Source organism: Liolophura sinensis, chromosome 9 (genome assembly GCF_032854445.1).
Source record: "Liolophura sinensis isolate JHLJ2023 chromosome 9, CUHK_Ljap_v2, whole genome shotgun sequence".
NCBI lineage: Eukaryota > Metazoa > Mollusca > Polyplacophora > Chitonida > Chitonidae > Liolophura > Liolophura sinensis.
In genome coordinates this window covers 27,702,751-27,725,755 of record NC_088303.1, presented here as the reverse complement: position 1 = coordinate 27,725,755, position 23,005 = coordinate 27,702,751, and the positions used below count along the sequence as shown (strand labels likewise).

At 37.9% G+C, this 23,005-nt stretch overlaps 2 protein-coding genes across 2 annotated transcripts in view; one reads left to right on the top strand and one right to left on the bottom strand.

The window, feature by feature from the left end:
* LOC135475292 (atrial natriuretic peptide receptor 1-like) overlaps positions 1-4,715 on the bottom strand; it is a 28,898-nt gene extending 24,183 nt beyond the window's left edge. Inside the window, exons 1-2 of the mRNA XM_064755133.1 lie at positions 4,692-4,715; positions 1,611-2,000 (exon numbers count right to left, since the gene is read on the bottom strand). Of these exons, the coding sequence (XP_064611203.1) occupies positions 1,611-1,710 (100 nt within the window). The 5' untranslated portion in view covers positions 1,711-2,000; positions 4,692-4,715. The remainder of the gene's footprint in view (positions 1-1,610; positions 2,001-4,691) is intronic.
* Positions 4,716-5,011: 296 nt separating this feature from the next.
* Positions 5,012-22,416, top strand: LOC135475098 (poly [ADP-ribose] polymerase 2-like). Its single transcript, XM_064754843.1, has 17 exons — positions 5,012-5,110; positions 6,539-6,717; positions 7,626-7,746; positions 8,572-8,781; positions 8,949-9,155; positions 10,251-10,363; positions 11,341-11,513; positions 12,888-12,984; positions 13,468-13,636; positions 14,355-14,493; positions 15,029-15,092; positions 15,438-15,569; positions 16,701-16,825; positions 17,193-17,292; positions 17,888-17,986; positions 18,579-18,703; positions 19,971-22,416. The coding sequence occupies exons 1-17, from the start codon at positions 5,092-5,094 to the stop codon at positions 20,122-20,124; spliced, it is 2,226 nt and encodes a 741-aa protein (XP_064610913.1). The 5' UTR covers positions 5,012-5,091; the 3' UTR covers positions 20,125-22,416.
* Positions 22,417-23,005: the final 589 nt, after the last annotated feature.

Sequence of the window (23,005 nt, the reverse complement as noted above, 5' to 3'; positions counted from 1 at the left end):
TCACACTAAAATTACATAACACAGATTTCATCTTTATAACACCTGCAGATGGGCGTGGGTTTACTCCAGACTCCTTCCACCATAAAGCTGGCTGCCTTGTATTAATATTCTTGAGTACAGTGTGAAACACCAATCAAATATATAAATCCTCTTAACACCAAGCCTGGAAACAAGCAGCAGGGTACGGTCAACGTCCTGCACCAAACAGTATTTTGACAGGGTTTGTTCATAACAAAACTGCCATGTAAACAACACTGACTGGAACGCTTTAATAAAGTGAGTACCCTCATTCCTCAACCATTTTGCATATGAAAGGGCAACATTCAGTGTAATCTGAAGTCCATTACCTAGAAGTATGCAACTTCCCTATAGCTAATCTCCACGGCACCTTACATTTTTCTTCCATCTATAACACATTATGTGACGTATCTGCACAGTCATGTATTTTTTTTTTCTCTATTGCGCAGCTAACATTTGAGAAACGGTTGATGTATGTAGGGTTCCAAATGTGGTTGTGTTGAAACATAATTAAAAAAATTATGACAACTGAGAGTTTTGTAAAAGGACAACGATGTCTTTGATAGTACTGGTAATTGTTTTAGAGTTGCTTGGAAATATAAAAATAGTCAATGAGTTTATAACTGCATACCAACAAAGATTATCCAAATCTTAGTTTTTAAATACACATTTTCAGTTTCAGGTGTGGCCAGTTCTTGTAGCAGCCCTTTACAGTTAGATTTCCTATGATTTAGTTCACAATTTCCACCCAAGAAGTTGGCATATTTCTCCACCAGGTGGCACGAGCTTCTACAGATAACATAACCTGTACTGTGCCATGGAGACTAGCTATAGGGAAGTTGCATACTTCTAGATAATGGACTTCTGGTGCAATTTATGCACATTTTTTATTTGATTTTGGAGACAAAACTCAATGGTTTGGGTTGGCAAATTTCAGAGTTTCACAAAAAGTATAACTTTATCAATCTACACAGAATAATGCCTTGAGAAAATGCTTTAATAAACAATTTGCAAATATGCAATAAGGTTGAAGAATTACAGTACTGTAAATCTTCAACCTTTTCAACCACTAAAGCACTCTTTTAAGCGGAATTTATGCATACAACTGTTGTGAAAATGACACTAAAACTGATCTGTTTGTATCACTTAAGATGCAAGCTTCATAAAACTGTGCAACTTATCTCTCTACAGCCCATACATATACATGTAGTTCTCTCTGAATGTTTCACAATACTGTTTGCAGGGCTGGTTGAAAAGGTTGAAGAATTCGAGTAGCTGGAAAATTTGTCAATTATGTCCAACAGTAGCTTAAAAATTATTTCCAGGCTCTTAATAATAGTATTAACTTGCACACACATACATTTAATATTTCTAGACCATCTCTAAATATGAACAACGGTAAATAACAGCCTGTTTCAGTAGGCCTACACAAGTTCATAGATGAGGGCAAATTGTTCTGCTGTTTATGTACATGGATGTCGAATCCTATTCAGACCTATCACTTGTATCATTTGTATGAGGTTCATCACTGAGCATTTGGATTTCTTCTTGCCCATAAATCAATATTAAGCTAGTACATAACAGAGACTCACCGAGATCAGCTGGCAGGCAAGCTGTTGAGACCGTGGACACCAGACTGGACACCAGACTGAAAACCGTCAAGAGCTCTCTCTTCATGCTGATGGCTTGCATCACACGCTCCCACAATCACATGTTTATGTTTAGCTTACATGTCGTCTAGCTTTGCTCACGATAATGTTGCACTCTTACGGTTCAGTAGGACCAATGTTACAGACAATAAAAACAGGCTGAAACAGTGATGTAAACATAACTGTTGGGTAAAAGCTCAAGAAATCTGGAGCACACAATTCATTTCACATCATGGTTGGATCATCTTCACACAGAATGGAGACACATCATCTTTATACACACAGAACATTAGGGCTGTGAATCCAACTTCCATGCCACATTGTCTTCCTGGTCTGAAACAGATAGGGTATTCTGCCATTAAAAATCTAACTTTTTTCTCTCTAAAGAAAGAATCACTTTTCAGTCTGGAGTGCTTACTTATAAACTAAATCCATGCATCTGCACATCACAAAATACAAATGCTTGATTTTAAGTTTAAATCTCACTGCTCTGTTAATGTACCAGCTGGCATTATATTGTATCTCTTAATGGATGTGCCACAGAATTCACAAAAGAATGTGATTTATGTCAATTTGTATTAAGTACTTACATGTACTGACTGAGAACTCAACCTTGAGAGTTAGTAACATTCTAACATGTGAACTAAATGTTCTGTACAGTCTATTCACACTAAAAAAAAAAAATTCAAAATTCTGAGGTGAGACCAGTTTCATATTTCACTTCCCCAAAAAAATAATACATCTATGACATGATGCCAAATAGATTAACACTTAATAAGCATTCCTTGTGAAAGACATAGATCTAAGAGATTAACAGAATAAATGACAGTGTTGTTGTCAGTACAATGTTAGTCTGGACATATGATATGAGACGATCATATTAAGTGATATTAGATCTGCCTGGCAGAATTTCTAATCTACAGAGTTCGTACATACAAGTACATGTATATGCAGATTGCATTCAGATTACCATTGTTTTCTGCCACAGACCCACATAAAGCCTGAGATGACTCCATAACTTGCAGTGATAAGTTCCGGAGATGTTAGTGTACGATTACACCAAGACTTCGATACTATCCTCTGACAGCTGTCTCCATTAATTAGAGCATGTCATAGTGAACAGTGTCAGAGGACAGCTTTCACAGTAATTATAGCTTAATACAATGACTGCTACAAACTGTGCAAGGCCAAAGAGATCTATTATTTGAAACCAAAACCACAGTGTCAGTTTCAACTTATCCACATAAGAAAAGCTGATGATGAAGGCTCTCCTTATGAGAATGACAACTGTTTATATTTAAGAATTCTTCTGTCATTCATACTTTTTTCTAAGAATACTACCCAATGAAACAAATATTAAAACAGAGATTGAACAAGACTCAAATAATAAAGGCCTTACACACTGTTTACCTTAGTTAGGAACAAGTCATAAAGTGTAATTGTAAGACCTTGGTTATTTGATTGTTGCTTAATGCCATATGAATCAGTATTGGCTACATGTATATTGGCCAATCTGGTTAAGTTGAAACAAACACTTCGGTTCTGGACCTGCCCAATATCGCCAGCTTTCAATAGCTACAGTATTGAACTGTATCTGTTTTTTTACACGACACAGGCCATGAGCAAATTAGATAAAAAGAGATAGCAGAGCACTAAATATGTGTGAAAATTTGTAGTCACTGAAAGAAATTCCCTAGAATGTGATAATCATGCCTCATTTTTGCTCTGTGATAGCTTTGAAGTTACTCCATTACAACAACAGTCAAGCCCCATGCTTTCAACATAGCAATATTAATAATAACTACTCATAGATTATGATTATATTTACAATATCTGACACCCAAACCCACAAGAAACACAATGAAGAAGATAATTGTAATCCTTCTTAATCAGTTCTCTATTTCTAATAGACATAGTGCCAGCAGCACATGTTAAAGTTGGTTAATCGACTCTACTGCGCCATAAAGCGAGGATATCATTCAAGGGGTGTCCCTCAGTTAATGGGAGATTTGGCGGCGAACTACAAAGAAGGTCCAAATGACAGTAGCACACATCGCTTTCTTCTGTGATGTTGCAATGCGTGTGTACTTCATATATGTTTTATGAGCACAAATTCAGCCATAAATGAAACGTAATAAAGGGAAGAATTAATGAGTTCACAACTTTGGACCGTCTTGATAAAGATGGGAAAGAGTTTAACAAGTTCACCATTGTTGTAACAGCATACATGTATCTCCCAACATGCATATTACTCATTGAGATAGCTACAATTATGTTGCTTTCTTGATCATATTTCACCAGTGGCCTACAAGTTTTAACTGTCTTCACACCATTTTCAAATCACTTTAGACTTTTCAATTGTGTTTCTTTCCTTAATTTGAAGGAATTGTGCTTGCGAACATTACTACATCTGTGACATTTTGAATATCCCTTGCATTTTGACCATTCTTTTATAAAATTTTGATACATGTTAAGCTATAACACATGCACAGTTCTAAACAAGAGTTTTAAGTCAACATACAAGTTTATAGAAAGCAAAACTGACAACATAACAACTTGAACTGTAATCCATAGTGGCTTGCTCAAAGTCAGAATGTCAGAAGGGTGATCTTTGTTTTTAATTTTAGGAAGATGTAAACAGTTTGCAGTTTATAAAAGGAAGAAAATTCGACATTTTCTTTTTTCACTGAGCTGAGTATAAACAATATTTTCGATCGTACGTTGAGCTGTTCGGCACTATCTGCAGCGATGCCACATTCCCGTTACCGATTCCTCGGTCAACTCTACTACGCGTAGTATTTCCCATCAATGGATGACCCCACTCCAGACAACACAAAATTTGACCAGCCTCGGGATCGCATATTGCAATAAACCTCACAAAATTCTCCACGATAATATTCCTGCACAATCCAGATCCATAGATGTAGCCCTTATACAGCTGTGTACCTACATTGTGTGAATTTACCTCTGAATTTTTAGGTGTGATCGCCACGGGATATGCAAAACAAGACAGAAACGACTTACCATTACACACGGCTAATCCGTTTGTACTCATTTGGCCGACGCATGTTCAGCCCCGTATGTAAATATTTTGATGACGTCACTTTATGCTGATGACGTCAACGAATGGCGGGAAAGGGACACACGGTAGAAGTATAAAATTTAACTGTGGAAACGAAAGTCCGCTGTACCGGCACAGCGTTTTCGCAAAATCTGGGATAGCAATCGCTTGCATTTTTCTCACAAAATGAAGCAAATTATTACAAATTGTACAAGATGATTTTAAACAGCATCTTACAATGACAAGTATAAGAAATAATTTGAACTCATTGTCAAAACAAAATCGTTTTCTGGTTTTAGTCATGCCCTCAATCACATTGCCTAAATTGTACAGTACCTTAACAAAGATTTGATAAAATTGAAGATGCCAAGGCGAAAAGCAGGTATGTCTAGCGATTGTCAGTCGCCTTTTTTATTAGACATTAGCAAGAAACTGTAAATGTCTTTCATATCGAACACTGGGGTTGAATGTCGAACCGAGCCAGGTATGATCTCTGGTAAGCTTATTTCCATCAGTGTGGGCGGTTTAAGTTTTAACTTTACCAGGGGGAATCTTTGAGGGTTTAAATACTCTTAATGTTGTATTTTGACTGGAAAGAAAACGCTGGTGTGGACCTCAGGCTTGCAACAGTCATGATGGAAAAACCTCAATAGTCATAAATAAATTTCTCAATCATTAATTGTCTTGAATTATTGAAGTTTTGAATTTTTTGTGAATGTTGACATACAGTATATCATGCGCGTGACTGTATTCTGTAAATAATTAATTATTTTCATGTATTAATCAATTCCCCCATCTTTTTCCCAGTGTTATGAAGAAACATCTGCCCTCTGTTTGCCTTGTTCTTGCTGTGCTCTAACCTGGCAGAAAGATAGATATTGTTCTGAAGCGCTTGTAGCACTCCATTAATGAAGTTGAACTCTGAGTGTTCCTGCATGTATTCTTATTAAACTGACATACTGTTTGGTCGTTGGTCTACCTTGTTCAAAAGAAACCCGAAGGCAAACATCAGAACTTCAGTTAAGTTGTGCTATGTGTGTGATCTGTTTATTGGTGGATAGAATTCTTCGTTTTCCTGGAATAGATGTAGTGATGGGAAAATGATGCCAAACATGGCCGTGGAGAAAGACACCAAGCCACTGTTTTGATGCTTTTATTTGTAGACCCCCCCTTCAATTTGTTTCCATGCGTGTTGGCTGCTTTCAGGGGTATATTCGATAAACATCTTTATAAAAATGTTGAACAAAGTTGAATGAAATTAGTCCACAAATTATTAGGTGCTCAAGAATTATGTTCCTCAGAATCAGAATATATTTTTGATAGATTTCATATTTTCACAATCATGTCATACATGCAAAGACCCATTTGGAAATACAGCATATGACTATTGGATGTATTGTTAATTTTTTTATTATTTTTTCCTGTACTCCAGCTTGTGTGTTTTGTACCTGCATTACTTTGCGAAATCCCCCACCTTGTCTGACCCATATATGCGTGAACTTGGGTGACTCTTGAAATGCTGACTCGGCTTATTAAAATGAATTTTATTCCTTTGACTATGTGTACATTAATGAAAACACAACTACCATAAGGGAGGCTAGGTTTTGTAATGTGTTTCACAACCCTTGAAAACTTCACCTTTTTGCCAAGATTAATGTACTTTTTAATGTGATTGCAATGCAAATATACAAGTCAACACCATAAGAATCATAAGCATATAGCTTTATAGAGAAAAAATTCATGCTGTCTGTTCTGCATATGGTTTACTGGTTGATTGATTAAGTGAGAATGTTATGCTTTACCTTGACAGAAAATGGAGAGGAACCATCTAAGAAGAGGCCTCGTGTGTCCAGCACAGAGATCCAGGGTTCTGTGGTGCAGTTTGAATGGGAGGGGGATGGAGGCATATGGACGGCCTTCAATGAAGGCCACAATGGCACCCTCGTTACTGGATACAACAGTTTAAAACCTGGTGATGAAAAACAACAGGTACAGTAGATATTTAATATAAAACATCATCCTACTGCTGTTAATCTCCTTCAGCTGTGGGGTTAAGGCCTCTTAACGTGTGTATTGTTGGGGTTTTATGTTGGCCTCTTAAACGAATGAATGAACCATGTTGTGGCGAAAGGTCTCTTCGTTGTTGTTTTAGTGTCCTTATTTTTGATTGTTCTACATGTGGAGATAAAGCATTGTCAGACAGAACAGTGGGTAAATGTGGCCTTGGACAGCTCAAAAAGATCTTTTGAAAAGGTTCAAAGCAACACGGTTGATAGGACTATTTGTTTGCAATGGAGTTGCAAGGGAGATAACTCAAAATTGCAATTGAAGTTTTTGAAGGGCCCAATCATTAAAACAATGGGTGATGATTATTTGTTCAAAAATAATCATTACGTGCTGGTCATGAGAAGTAAGCTGTTAATTAAGAGAAGCCTAAGCTTCCAGTTATTGACAGGCTCACTATGGTCTATGTACCAGAAATGTGAATATTCAGTGAATGATCAACCAGTAAAATATAACTTCAATGCAGTGAACACATTCCTTTTTCACCCTTATCTTAAGTTCCTGCCATTTTTTCATCCATGGAATTCTTTTCTGGATATTATGGTGTCAGACAGAAAAGCAGTGACAAAGAGAAAAAACATGATCACTACCTTTGTCAGGCAGTGCTGTCAGGTTTAGCATCATTACTTTCTGCTGTGTATATGACATGGAAACCTCAAAATGCATGTGTAAAATGCATAATGAGAGAGTTCCAATTTTGCTTTGCCAAAGTATCATATTTATGGTTACACGTTTGGCCCCTGAAAGTAAAAACCAGAATCCTCTCTTAAAATCCATGCATACCTCATTTTACGAGAATGTCACCTACTTGGCTTTTATGTTCAAATTTTCAGGTTGTGCTCGAAGTTGGTTCAGATGTCATTTTGTTGGTGAAATTCAAACAAATGGTTCAGAAGAACAAGAAGACCGGATGGGAGAGACGTATACGCTGTTCTGTGCAAGACTCTGATGGAGGTAAATCTGAACTCCATTGTAAAAGAATCTGTGCTGATTGGTTGATAATGGATAAACACACTGAGGATGCTGGGTTAAAGTGTTTGAAGTTTCATGACACTGACTGGACACCAGATAAATCTAAAGTGGCTAAAACTGGAAACAATTCAAACTAATTGCCCCACTATGTTATGAATTGAAGTCACCCAGTGTTCATGCTAATACCCAACTGCAATTCTTTTATCTCTTTGAAGGGCACCTGACTTAAAACAAACTAAAAAAAAAGTTGAAACTGACCTGGCAGGAAAAACTTGTTAGCTTGCATTTATGTTAAGAATATATAACAGGCATGGGAATTTTCCTCCAATTCCTGACTTCTATTGATTTTTTTTGATGGAGGTTTTTTCAGACTTTGATTACAATTTTCAGACTTTTTTCTGGCCATCAGTTCCTATACCTGATATTAAAAGATGACTATGATTTTTGTGTTTAATATGATGATAAACTTCACAATTCCTCCACACCATTGTACAAATGAAACAGTCTTGAGCATGTCAGTAAACAACAATAAAATAAATAGACCCCAGGCCCCAGGATCATGAAACAATCTTAAACTTCAGTCAAAATTTCAAATCAATTTAAAACTCTTATTTCTAATCTGACAAGGTCAGAATATTGGTCGATAACATAATTTCTGGGAAAGATATTGTACAACAAATTTCAGCTAATATAACGGAAAGGAACATACCAAATTTAATGATTAAAATTTTGCCTTTGTTATCAAGGGGCCTGGAAATAAGTAAGTAAATACTGATTGATGTGAAACCTGCTTGGTTTCTTTTGCAGATTTCTATGTGTGGCAGTGGGAAGATGAGAGAGGTAAGTGGAACAGTTATGATACAGCGTGTAGCTGCAGCTTGGAGGACGCTAGCAGGGGTGGGGAGACTGAGGCAGCCATCTCAGCTTGTGGCCGATCTTACACAGTGGACCTGACCAACAAGGAACAAGTCAATGATGATACTGCAGTCGTCAGGAAAGTCAGGAGGGTGAAGACAGGTGGGTAAAGCTTTGCTTTGTTCATTTTATATTTGTGAGAATTTGGAGACTGAACTGGAAAAACTGAAAAATGCAAAATACTATAGTTTTGATCGATATCGTTTATGGCAGAAGGATTTTCAGTATCTCATCACTTTAAATTACTGATGAGAAATCTGTTTTGACAGATGCTAAAGTTGAGCCAGTGACAAGGAAGTCTGGAGGGCGAAAGAGTTCATCAAGGGAGACAGCTACAGATGAGAACCAGACTAATGGTAAAAAGATTAAGATTGAACCAGATGAAAATGGAGAAACTACCAAATCTGGATCTGGAAAGAGCAAGTCTGACAGAAAGAAATCACGCCATGAAATGGAAATGGAGGGCAAAGAGATAGGTACATGTAATTAATTCACTTCAGATAGCTCACAAACTCACAAGTTCACGTCTTCATCACATCACATCCATGGCTGACAGGGTTAGGATGCCGACGCATACACCCAGGAGCCTCTCACCAATGCTGTAGCTGTGAGTTCAAGTCCAACTCATGCTGTCTTGCTTTCTGGCCATGTGTGGGAAGGTCTGCTAGCAACCTGTGGATGGACTTGGTTTCCACCGGACTTTGCCCTCCATAATGCTGGCCGTCGCATAAGTGAAATATTCTTGAGTATGAGGTAAAACGCCAGTCAAATAAATAAATAAATAAATAATCACCATATCACACTGCTAAAATGCAAACACTGCTTTCACTAAATTCATTGTTTCAAGTCGTACTTGAAAAATTTTTGTTTTGCATTAAACGGCCCTGACAGAAAAAAAAAGGGTTGTTTTGTGCAGAATTTTTTCTTTTCACTAATGAGCATAGGGATTTTGAAAAGTTGATATTGAGGGAGAAGTGAAAGAAACCTAGCAAAATCCCAATAAACACTAAATGTAAACAAATTTAAAGGGTAGGGTTAGTTATGCCCAGTGAATGTATTTGTAACGATGGCCTCACCGTGGACTGAAATAAAGGAATAGTTTGTTATTGGTGGGTATAGCACTGCCGGTTGCTTTGTTCAGTTTAACATCTACAAGTACAGTGAAGTTTCTTGATGGAGGTAACTGCTCAGAACTCTGAATAACCAACCCATCAGAAGTGACCACCTTATACCGTGGACTATGTTCCACAGTTTTCAGACTCTACCTTGGTTAGGGAATTTCGTAGATTCTTGTGGGACCATGGTTCCATGGAACAATAAGCAGTCAATGAAGTCTGTGTGACTAATTGTGCCGTTTAATGTTCGTTGAAGATCATTTACCTTAACTAATATGGAATGTTTGTTTGTCATATGGTGGAAAGTTTATCAGTAAGTTGCCAGATGTTCATGGTTTTCTCCAATCATAAAACTATGGGTCATTCTTTTAACTGGAAACTTTTTGAATATGGTGGTAAGCAATGATGAGATAAGTCTGTTACACAGTTGTGACTTTCGTGTCTGTTAACTTACAGTGAAGACTGTGGTGTTGACTGGTAAAGCTCCAGTAGATCCTGAATGCAGTCTGGCAGGGAAGGCGCGGGTATTCTGTGAAGGAAAGGATGTCTGGGATTGTATGCTTAACCAGGTGTGTTGTCTTAAATATCCACATGAAAGGACCTGGTATGGTAAGGCGGGGAATCGGCCGCAATGCAAGAAACTGTAGACCTCGAGTAGTGAAAATGACTGTAGCTGTGAGTGACAGCTGCTGACACACTCTTAGGGCTACTTCTGTTTTCATCCTTGATGCTTGATAGACCATGGCAGAAATACAGATTTTAAACTTAATAAAATATGACAAAACTCATCACATTATGAAGTTTATGTTTTACGTATGAAAACAAACGTTAACAGAACGAAACTTTGACAGCACATATAAATACACATGAAGGTTTCAGTGAAGATATTTTTCTGGTTAACGTTGATCTTCACACTGTAAATCAAAAAGACAGTGCCTCGTTTGAACGAAAAATTGGCATTTTTGGCAGGTTACTACTAAGCTACTACCATTTCTCTTATGGCATTGTAACTTTCATGAGTGCTTCAACAAGTCTTATACTTCTAATTCCAAAATTTACAGAGTTGTGCTGGGATTTTGAAATTTGCACTCTGGGGACCATTCTCCGCCTTACCGTACCAGGTCCTTTAATTAATTATTTCCCCCTTGTGAATTCAATTGAGACATCTTGATTTATGCCATTGTGTTGTGTGTGGAGATGATTTTCTGAAAAACTTGCAAATTTGGTAAGCATCCAAATTTAGTAAAAATCCATGAGTACCTCGAGTCTGTTGGGTGCAAATAGGTACACAACTATATAAAACTGAATTTATTTTGACAACACTGATACAATTGTTGGCCATTTTATTTTGAAATGCTGCTGTGTAGGTAAAGTTTTGGATGATTGAGTTTATGGGTGAACAGTCAGATTTATTAAATCATATTTTGTTTTTCTTGACGAGTACAAATATTTCTTGGGCCTATGTAAATGATACTATGGCATGATTGTTCTAGATTTAAATGAATACATGTTTTAACTTTCAGAGGCTTCTGTTTTTATTTTACAGACTAATATATGTAACAACAACAACAAATACTTCCTTATACAACTACTCCAAGAAGAAGGAAAGAAAATGTTCTATGTGTGGCTAAGGTGGGGTCGTGTGGGCTATGCTGGCCAAAACAACCTGGTGCCGTGTGGGTCAGACATTGAAAAGGCGAAACAGATTTTCTCCAAAAAGTATGAAAGACAGTTTCTTAGAACTCTGCTCTAAAGTGTTCCCCTTTCAAGGCCTGTTTATAAATAGTGTATTTATTTGAGTTATTTCCAATTGCTTCTTTGATAAAACTGAAATCAACATTGTTGGTGAAAGAAACCTCGAAATTTTCCCAAAATTCCTAATCACCTTCTTTCACTTGCGTGTATATCACCTAGGAGTAGTTCCGGCCATGTCACTCCCTCCTAAGAAAGAGTGAATTCCACTACCTATGTTAAAATGGTGACCTTAACATTTGTTCATGGCCATCTTAAGTCCCCAAATAAGTAGTCCCCATTGAAACGTGAGAGTAGAAAATATCACTTCATATTTGACTCTTACAGTTCTGATTTTGATTGGTGTGCTGTAGGAATGCAGACACTTCTGTTTTAATTTTCGTTGTGGATTTCTGAATTTCTCCAGCTGATTAAAAGACATAGGTTTTAGCATTTTGTTAAATTTACAAGTGTTGGTTAAGGAGCAGGCTCATGGGAGACATGATCAAAACCACTAAAACAGCAAGTTCTGCCTCATTTTAGCATTGGCATCAAGGCACCTTGGACACAAGTAACAGTTTTTAGCGTCTTATTAATTTGCCAGCATAAAAAATTCCTTGCAAATTTGGTAAGCATCCAAATGTTTTCTGATAAAACTGGGGTAAGGAATGTTTTTTTTTAAGAATGGCCTTCAGGGCCTAATCTGGCCTCAGAAGGGCAGGGGGTGGAACCACCAGTGAAGGGCACTTCATTGTTGAATATTTCGTTTCTCATACATTTTAAAGGGCCTCGGTTTTTACGGTTGACCCCCACCCCACGTCCAAACCACAACACATACCAAGCCCGAAAATTCATTCTTTGAATGGCTTGTATTTACTGATATGTGGAGAACTCTGCCATCGCAGATGACAGTTAAAAGGCATTCAATGCTTTCGCCACTGTGGCGAAGGTACGGCAATTTGCTTTCGCCACACAGAAATTATATTCGCCAAAACTAATGTGGCGAATGGCTAGCCCAATCCTAGGAACTAAGTAGATAGTCCTAGTCTTATAATGAATTCTGGCTATGTTTTTTTTGTTTTTTTTTATAACCTGTTTTTTTTTTTTTAAACAAAGGGCACTTCGAGGAAACGGCAGCGTCCGGTAATCGGACGCTGAGAAGGGCTAGATTAGGCCCTGGCCTTATCACCACTGCTAAGGTGAAAACTGTGTTCAAATGATGTCTCTGGCTTGTTACATGTATTTGGAGGTTTGTCACATACTGACACATTGGTTTTTATACACACGGAATGCATTTTTAATATGTGTTATTATAAGTTATTACCCAGTGTTGTGAAGTGTGACATTGATATTCTGTTTCAGGTTTCAAGACAAGACCAAGAACAGTTGGGATATGAGAGATTGTTTTGAAAAGGTGGCAGGAAAGTATGACATGCTTAAAATGGATTACAAGCCTAAGGTGAGGATTTGACTAACTGTCTTGTAAAGGGAAAAGACAAATTACAAATTTTACATATTTTGTGTTCAAAAATAATAATTTTGTACTAGCAGCATGTCAAAAGCAGTGTCCTCATGAAATATTGGCTTTGAATGTGTTACCAGAATGAGTAATGGAGTATTGCCCAAAATATGGTTTTACTGCGTGCTTCGCTTACTGTTACAAGATGGGGTTCATTTTTTTTCTCTACCCCCAGATCAGAATCGAATGAAAACAGTCACATCGCTTCAGAATTTAAAGAGTTATGCTCCATGTTGTGCAATGTTGGTTTTTCATGCCAACATTGTAACATTGTATTTGAATAACTGCTTCGCCGAAGAATTTTAAATAGGACAGTCTTGTGTATTTTAATCATCTGGACCTAGTTTATTTTTTTTCACTGTGCCATTATGGTCATATTTTGAGGCACATTTATTGACACTGTCATCCTCACTGTATAATTAGGAAGGAGACAAGGCTGGTGGGGACACCTTGAAGAGAGAACCCAGTGAGAAAGTTCCAGATTCCAAACTGGAAGCTAAATTACAGGACCTTATCAGGCTGATCTGTGATGTTAGCTTAATGGAGGAAGCTGTTATTGAGATGAAATACGATGCCAAAAAAGCACCTTTAGGTAAGATTAATTCATTCTTGGAAAAAAAAATTTTCTTAAAAATTGAATTTGAAACAAAGTATATGTGTTTACTGTTCTACATTGAAGTTAAGCAATACTTTAAGATTTATGAATTGGAAATCAAATTATTTCCTTGTTTGGTGTTCATCATGTAAAGAATATGCCTTGGTGACATTAAAGCACAAGCAAAGAAGCAACTTGGGTGCACCAGGGGGCGTCGGTGGCCTGGCGGCCAAAGGTCGCTTTGTGTCCAGCTCATGCTTGGTTCCTCTCAGGTCGTATGTGGAAAGATCTGCTAACAACCTACGGATGGTTGAGTGGGGGGGTGGGGGGTGCTGGGACCTTTGTTGTTTAAATGAAATATTCTTGAGTGCAGCAGATAAATATATAAATATTGTGCACCAGCAAATAGACATTTATTATATGTCAGTCTCCATTTAACACCTCCCTAACATTTAGAACAATACTTACCACACCATGAGTAAAATAGCTTTGCATGGACTTTAGGCTCGACTGATGACATACCTGGATGTTTACCATCAACTGAAACAGTAGGTTGGTCAAACATTGTTATTTCTAATATATGCTTAAACTGAGATTTACTGTTATTTGATACAAATGGAAGACACTTTTTTTGCAGGTAATTTGAACAGTTTCCTATTAATTGCTGTTGTTTGTTTGTTGTATAACATTGTAATATATAGTTCTATTTTCGCAGGAAAATTGACCAAAGATCAGATAAAAGCTGGGTACTCTGCCTTGAAGAAAATAGACTTCTGTATTCAGAAAGGTGAAATTGGCAGAGCATTGGAACAGGCATGCAGTGAATTCTATACACGAATACCCCATGATTTTGGGTGAGTCAAACACACACAAGCTCACATGACCTTTGGCAAGTTCGAGCTAGTTCCACACCCCAATGCTCCATGATAATTGATGACTTTCCTAGCAAAAAATACAATATAATTTAGGAATAGTTATGCAGACAAATGACAGGACTCAGACTTAACTCTTTCTTGGTCAACATGACTTTGAATGAGGCCAATACAACATTTTGCTTGCCCAATACAACTTTCAACTCAGCTTATATAACTTTCTGTTTGCCCTTCCACTCAGCCAGTATGACTTTCAGTTTGCCCAGCACAACCTTCAACTTGGCCAATAAGACCTTCATCTCGGCCGATGCAACTTTCAGCTGGGCCAATAAGGCTTTCCACTTGGCTCAAACCAGTCAACAATGACTTACACAAGCTATTTATAATGCCTGGTATTGATATTGGCTGACGTGAAATCAAACGACTGTGTTTTTTTTTTTTTGTATTTTACTTATCTATCAGTTGATGTACAATTAAAACGTTTATGGTCAACTAATCAGTCTTTTATACTTTACAGGATGAGGCAACCACCATTAATCCGCACAAAACAATGTCTGAAAGAGAAGATTCAGCTGCTTGAGGTAAACATTTTGTGGTTTAAATGATCAGATGTTTTAATGGTACGTAATGACACCTTGAAGTATGTGGATACATGGGTACATGTGTTCGTGGTACATATTGCCTCGGTAAGGTTTGCTAATAAAGAATTAGATGCTCTTATGCCAGTTCAGATCATAAAAATTGTTACTTTTGATGCTGAAATTTGCATTTGTCCAAACAACCTTAAAGCTGTCAGAATTGGGCCAAACATGTGTCATAGAGGAAATTTTACCTGTACATCATACACAGTAATTTCGCTACACCTTAGCTCTGCTGTTATTAATTGCTATATTTTGTCACTGACGCTCTTTGGGGGTTTCTTCCAGGCGCTGGACGACATCGAGGTGGCTATGAGAACTCTTGAGACAGGTGATATGTCAATCAACCCTGTGGATCGTCATTATCAGTCACTTCACTGTGACCTGTCCGTCATGGACAAACAGTCTGAGGATTTCCAGGTATTAATCAAAAATCGTGTTTTTTTTTTTTTCAAACTTTTTGACTTTTGTGTTTAAAGTCAAGTTTCGGTTAATATTGGTTAATACTCACTTTATTATCTTGATGTGCAGCTTGCAGCTTCCTTATTGAGTGAGCCACCATAGTATCATTTCAGAGCTTAAGGTTTAATCATTTTGGTGAGAAAAAATTGCAGGTAATTGTTTGGGGTCGTTGTGAAAGATGATCGCTGTAAGCTTATTTTATATTAAGCTTAGAAAGATGAAGCCACAAATTATTTCAATTAAATAGATCCGCAAAGTCAATAGAGTTCTATTAAATTTGCCATATTCATTCTGCCCAGTTCTCACAAAAAACAAGGAAGCTAGATTAGATGCACATTAAGCCTCTGATGGTCAGAAACCACAGAGCTGTCAGATGAACATTTGAGATTAGTGAATGCCGCTTGAACACAAGATTAGTGCATACTGTTAAACACGTAGGATTAGAAGATTGTGATGGAACATATGAGATTAGTGGATGCTATTTTAATACACAAGATTAGTGGATACTATTTAAACACATGAGATTAGTGGATGGTGATTGAACACGAGATTAGTGGATGCTATATTAATACACAAGATTAGTGGATACTGTTCAAACCCATGAGATTAGTGGATGATGATTGAGCACATGAGATTAATGGATGCTGTTTAAACACATGAGATTAGTGGATGCTGTATGAACACATAGGATTAGTGGACACTGTTTAAACACGAGATTAGTGGATGCTGTTTGAACACAGAATTAGTGGATGCTGTTTAAACACATGAGATTAGTGGATGCTGTTTGAACACAGGATTAGTGGATACTGTTTAAACACATGAGATTAGTGGATGCTGTTTAAACACATGAGATTAGTGGATGCTGTTTGAACACACAGGATTAGTGGACACTGTTTTATGGATAACAACTTCATTCACTGGTATTCTGTACAGTGTTTTGGTTTAGATGTGAAAGAGAAGAATACTAAAAGAGAAAGAGTAGTAACTGATGTCAGATGATTTAGTTTAGTGAAATGCTGTGAGGGTAAGAATGAAATAATTGTGCCTGGGGCTTGACATAGAATTACAGGGTTGCCGTTGTTGTTGTAGCTGATTGAACAGTACCTGCAGAATACACATGCGAAGACTCACAGTCAGTACAAGATGAAGGTGATAGATGTTTTTGAGTGCAAGAAAGAAAATGAAGAGAAAAACTTTAAAGACTGTGGGAACAGGTAAGAGGGATTCTCTTATTCACAGAAAACTTGAAGGAATAAGTTTTCGTAATTCTAGTGCACTGTATGTTTTATTCAATGTTGAATGAAACTTGTTAATTGAAAACAGGACAACTGTTATGTCACACAATTTGCAGAAGTTGACAAATCCGTTTTGGCTTATGAAATAGCCTATTTTCGTTTGACTAGTCCAAATCCACAAGTTCCACAAAATTCTTGATCATAGCAATAAACATCAGCCGATCAATCAACCAATCAATCACTCTATGCGTTTTTACCTCCAACTGAACTAGGAGCTCGCATTTGATGTAAAGAAATATGGCTTGCCTTGTTCTTTTCTGCATACATTTTGATGTTCATGTTTCAGGATGTTGTTGTGGCATGGATCACGTCTGACCAACTGGATGGGGATCCTTAGCCAGGGGTTGAAGATCGCACCCCCAGAGGCACCTGTTACAGGATACATGGTAAAGTACCACCCTTATTATCACTGCCTGCAAAATCCAAGCTATTATCTTACCAAAGATTCAGCTGTTATCACTGCTTACATTATCAATGCTGCAAAGTCCTACTATTATCTGTGCTTGGAAAGTCTCAACTTTTATCTCTGCTAGCAAAGTACCAGCTATTATCACTACTTACGATGTACTAGCTATTACCTATGCTTTCTCATTGAAACCTAAGCATACATACATTCATACTTGCTTCTTCTTGCAAAGTCTACAGTTATCACTGCTTGCAAAATATCAGCTTTTATCACTGCTTGCAAAGTCTACACAGTTATCACTGCTTGCAAAATATCAGCTTTTATCACTGCTTTCAAAACCAAACTTTTACTGTAGAATGCAATGTAGTAAGCCTTACTTTTTATTTAATAACCTGCCATAGTCACATAATAGTATTGAATGTTAGGTTTTCCAAGATTATGTTTTCAGGAGTAGATGGAAATTAAATTTAGTACTTTTTCTATGTGAACGTGCGTTTCTGCTTGTTTTATATGACCTTAAAGTGTTTCATGATATATATATATATTGTTCACACAAATTCCTTTTTCTCCCGCAGTTTGGTAAAGGTGTATATTTTGCTGACATGTCCAGTAAAAGTGCCAACTACTGTTTTGCTTCGCCAGCCAAAAACACAGGAATTGTCCTCCTCTGTGAAGTAAGTCATTTCATTATTCTTTAGTTGTTTGCCTCTCTTAGAAAGATCTTTTAAAGGGATACAGAATCGATGCTGATTGGCTGTCAGTGGAGATAAGGTTTCCTGGGTTAAATCTTGCAGCCTTGATTCAGCTGAGGCAGGGCATAGCCTGGACTTGCCTGTCTCTGATACCAGCCAGTCAGAATTGATTCTGTACCCCTTTAAAGACAAGAAGGAAAAGAAGCCTAGCGATCTACTCTTCAGCGTTGTGGGTGAGCTAGAACCCCTGTCTTAAATTAAGATTAAAATATGACAGTGTTCAAATGATGAGGAGAATTGACTCCGGTCTGTAGATTCACATAGGCAATCCTATCAGATATGTGGATTAAAACTCACTGATAAAGAGGGAATTTGGTTTAAATATGAAAAAAAATTGTGATCAGAGGCAGTAATTATGATTGGAAGTCAGATGATAACCATAAACAGCCAGTAAAGCTTATTTAACATGCGCCTCAATGATTAGGTATTTTTGTGACAACGTTATTGATTGAAGATTCAATTACCCCAAATTCATTGTTTTGTAGTCTGTAACTGACCTGTTTTGCTCTTCCAGGTGTCACTTGGCAAGTGTAATGAACTCATGGCTGCTGACTACAACGCACACAAACTCCCCAGCGGTACCCACAGTGTCAAGGGCATGGGATCCATCGCACCTGATCCTAAGGGTTATCACACCATGTAAGTAATAATGGATGTGTAGGGCATTGTGTGTGGAAATTGGAACCTTAAGTAAGACTATCATCACATACCTGTTATATTGGTAGCAGTGGGTTCAACCTGAGATGTTTGAGTGTTCAGCTCATAAGCCAAAGATCTGGGATCAATCCTGAGTCTTGTGACCTGGCTTCATCCTCACTTAGGACTGGCTGTGCTTGTCAGATAGAGCCTTTTTCTTATAAGTGATGGATTTTGGTTCAGTCCGAGCTGAGTCATACATGAAACCTAAACATCAGTAACCTTGGCACTACCTTGCATGTAGGAAGAGACCAAGTGCTGGTCAACCGGATATATTGTAACTGAAAGAGACATTCCAGTGGAGAAGCTCTGTAAACACATCAACAGTGGGCCCAACCTTCTTTCAGGCAGACACTATTGTGATATAATCTCATATATATTAAATATTGTTGACAGTGATGTTGCCCCAAACCAAAAAATCAAACAAATTATCTTGGCTTAGGGCTCTTCATAAGGAAATAGACCAAATACTGACATTGTCAGTTTTCTGGCATGGTATTTGAGTGAGGCAGCACTCAAAATATGCCAGTATGCATAGTTTGTGGTACAGGTGTTGAAAGTTGTTTGTCTTAAGGTGGTAAATTTTTTTGAAGGCTCCACAATAGGCTCAAAAACGAATTTCAGATTTTGACTAAAGACAGAAATGGCTCTGTCAAATTTGTCCTGGACACCAGGGGCCTGTCTTGCCACAGTTGTAGTGGTACATCAAACACATTACCATATTGATGTATCTCTTTACTAAATCAACGAAATAATTTTACAGTATTTGCCAACACTGATGCTTGAAAGAAAGAGTGGTAGCACATACATTAGTACTTATCCCTCATCAGAAAAAATACTCTGGTTTTCATGCAGCAGCAGTGGTCACATGTCTCCTGACAAGGTTATCTCTCTTGTTTCGTTCATGAAAACAACGACTCCGCTGAACTAATTCACTAGCTCATCAGCCTTCATTGGTGCATTGATTGGTCTTTTGTAAGATAAATGTGGTGAGCAGTTGCTAAGTAACTCGATTCGGAAATATATGGTGCTATTGGGCTCGGCTCTGACACCATATATTTAAGTATTCTGCTTGTACTGATTAAGCATTGAACAAGGATTGTGTGGGACGGTGTGTGTGTGTATGTGTATGTACCTCTCCATAAATAATTTGACTTGATAACTCCACTGAACACACTGTAACTTTCACTATATTGTGTCTGTTTTGCAGGTCTGATGGTGTTGTGGTGCCCATGGGTAAAGCCAAAGACACTGGTGTTCGCAACCCAAATGGTTATACGCTGAACTACAATGAGTTCATCGTGTACGATACCCGACAGATTAAGATGAGATATCTGGTGGAAACACAGTTTGACTTCAGATGAAACCATTAAGACACTGCCTCAGTGATAAACAGTGACTGACTTACATGTAGCTTTACAGAGTGGAGAAGAAGAATTAAGAGCAGTTCTTGTGCCCACAGTGCATCGTCTTGTTACTGTTGGTAGCTTCTGTAGAAAGCTGTGAAGAATTATTTGTGTTTGTTTTTCAAATCCACACATACTTCTGTACAAATACAAAAAAGCGGTTCTTGTGTCCGTAGAGATACCTCTAATTGTGAACTGTTTGTAGTTACTGTGTAATCTATAAGAATGATTTCTTTTTTTCAAACACACAAAGACTTGTATACAAGCATAGTCATTGGGGAAGAGATCCTTGGTTTTTCTATATACCGGAGCAATCAGTGTCTGTAATGTTGCAATAGGGCAGGAAATAAGAAGCTTTAGTTGATGATTCTATGAATGACACATTTCATGCACTGGTAGAGTATAATGCATGTTGTTTAACTATACTGTCCATTTTAGCATATCAGACTTATATACATAAGTTTATGTATTTCAAAAAGTACCACCATATTGGTAAACATTATGTTACATTGTACGGTGTTCAGTTGTAAGGTTCAAGATGATGGGGCCAATGTAGCCATGAGTGAGCATATCATAGGTTCCCTCCTCCCCCCACTCCCTTCGGGAGGTGCACATTTTCCTTTGTCATGAAGAGAAATAGCCTAAAATTTAATTGCATGCCCATTCATGTATTAGGTGATTCAAAAGCATTCTGTGGAGCCTGTATTGTTGCTTTGTGGCTGCTCTTTCTCCTTCTGTATTGTAGGGGTCCAGTGAATTACCGCACGGATACCAAATAGATCTATTGAGGCAGTAATTACCTTATTCTTAGCATTTTGTACTATTTGGGCCACTTCTTGCAGTACCTATGAACCCATGAGTCTTATAGGGAAGAGTAACACAACCAGTACAAGATCATCATGCCCAGGGAGGGGCAAACTTAGCAACATGAAATTCACAAATATGGTGTTCAATAACAACCAAAGAGAATGAAAATCAACATACGGTATTGACTAATTATTGGACAGCTTGGTGTCTGTCTGCTGTTGCTTGGTACTTGTATACATAGTATTTTAGTGAGGAAGCACTGAATATGGTGAGGGGTCTGTCGCTTAGTTGGCTAGTGAGAGACCCAGGAGCCTCTTACCAATGCAGTCCCTGTGAGTTCAAGTTCAGCTCATGCTGGCATCCTCTCTTGCCGTAAGTGGAAGGGCCTGTCGGCAACCTGCCAATGGTCGAGGGTTTCCTATGGACTCGGCTTGGTTTCCTCCTACCATAGTGCTGACTGCCATCATATAAGTAAAATATTTTTGAGTAGAGTGTAAAATGCCAATAGAATAAATAAATATGGTATTGGGTGGTACATGTATACATAGTGTTTCAGTGAGGAAGCACTAAATATGCAAGAATAACAACTTCAGAAAGGAGGTGCTGTGATGATATTGCCGAAATTATGTTGAAAGTGTTAAAGATTAAACTAAAAATTTGTACAATATTGAGTGCACTTGCTTTAGAGATGGATGTGGCATTGTTTTATTCGTCTGTACTGTAGATAGTTTAGTCAGTGTCCAGAAGACTTGACTAGAGAAAGAAGCGAACTCTTTCCTCTCTGCACGAGATACCAGAACAGAAATTCTTCCTTTTTTTTAAAAAAATTCGGTGTATGCAATTGTGTGCAATTATCTCTTTCTCTCACGTTGCATGATTAGCCGTTGAAATCGATTTCTGCTTAATGTTTTGTACCACATTAACAGAATTTCATTCGTAAGAGTCATCTTTAATGCCTTCTGATCTGAAGTGGTTGCGTCAGAGGTGACGTGAATATACTATTGCTGTGACTTTGAATCAGGCTTCTTTGACCTTGAAGAGCAGAACACAAAAATAGGCAGAAAAGGTTTCTTGTTGGGCCGTCTCAGTTTCGTGAGAAGTGTTGTTGTACCCGGTAATGCTTCTCATTTGAAGAGAGCCAAATTCTTGCAATCCTTGGCATTTTTTCTGGGTACAACAAGCCAGTCCTTCTGATTCTTCTTCAGCATTTAATGATATAAATGGACTGTGTATTTTAATCTGCTTACTGGTTGACATGACCGAACTAAATCACTTGGCCTTATGCACATTGTGTAAATTTTTGGATTATGATCGTTTTTTTTTTTTTCTCCACGGATGTATAGTCGTTAGCCATGATAAGCTGTATATCAAAACATTCTGTCGTTGTTTGCCTTTGATGTCTGTATATCTTTACAGAAGTAAATCTGTAATTCCTTCAAACTTGTTAGTGTTCTTTCCATTGTCAATCATCAAAGGTGGCATCAATTTGGGTTGATCCATGTATAATTTTGCTAGTACATGTAGTTTTAAGTTACCAGTACGACATGTCCATGCATCCTGTCTAATGAACCGAAGTGGGGGGGCCTCCGTGGCACAGTCGTTAGCGCGCTAGCGCAGCTTAATAACCCAGAAGCCTCTCAACCATGCGGTTGCTATGAGTTCAAGTCTAGTTCATACTGGCTCCCTCTCCAGTCGTATGTGGGAAGGTCTGCAGCAAACTGCGGATGGTTGTGGGTTTCCCCTGGTTTCCTCCCATCATAATGCTGGCCGCCGTCGTATAGGTGAAATATTCTTGAGTACGGCGTAAAACACCAATCATATATATAACGAGCCGAAAATGAGATTTAAGGTAAACTACGCTAACATTACAAATCCCCAAACCATGGAAATGTTCTTTAAGATAACGGGTGAATGACGGTGGTTTGCTAATTAGGGCGCTCGGAGTGCCTCAACCTAACCGAGGAATCTTCAGGGTATTGATTAGTATTTTACGCCGTACTCATGGATATTTCACTTATACAACGGCGGCCAG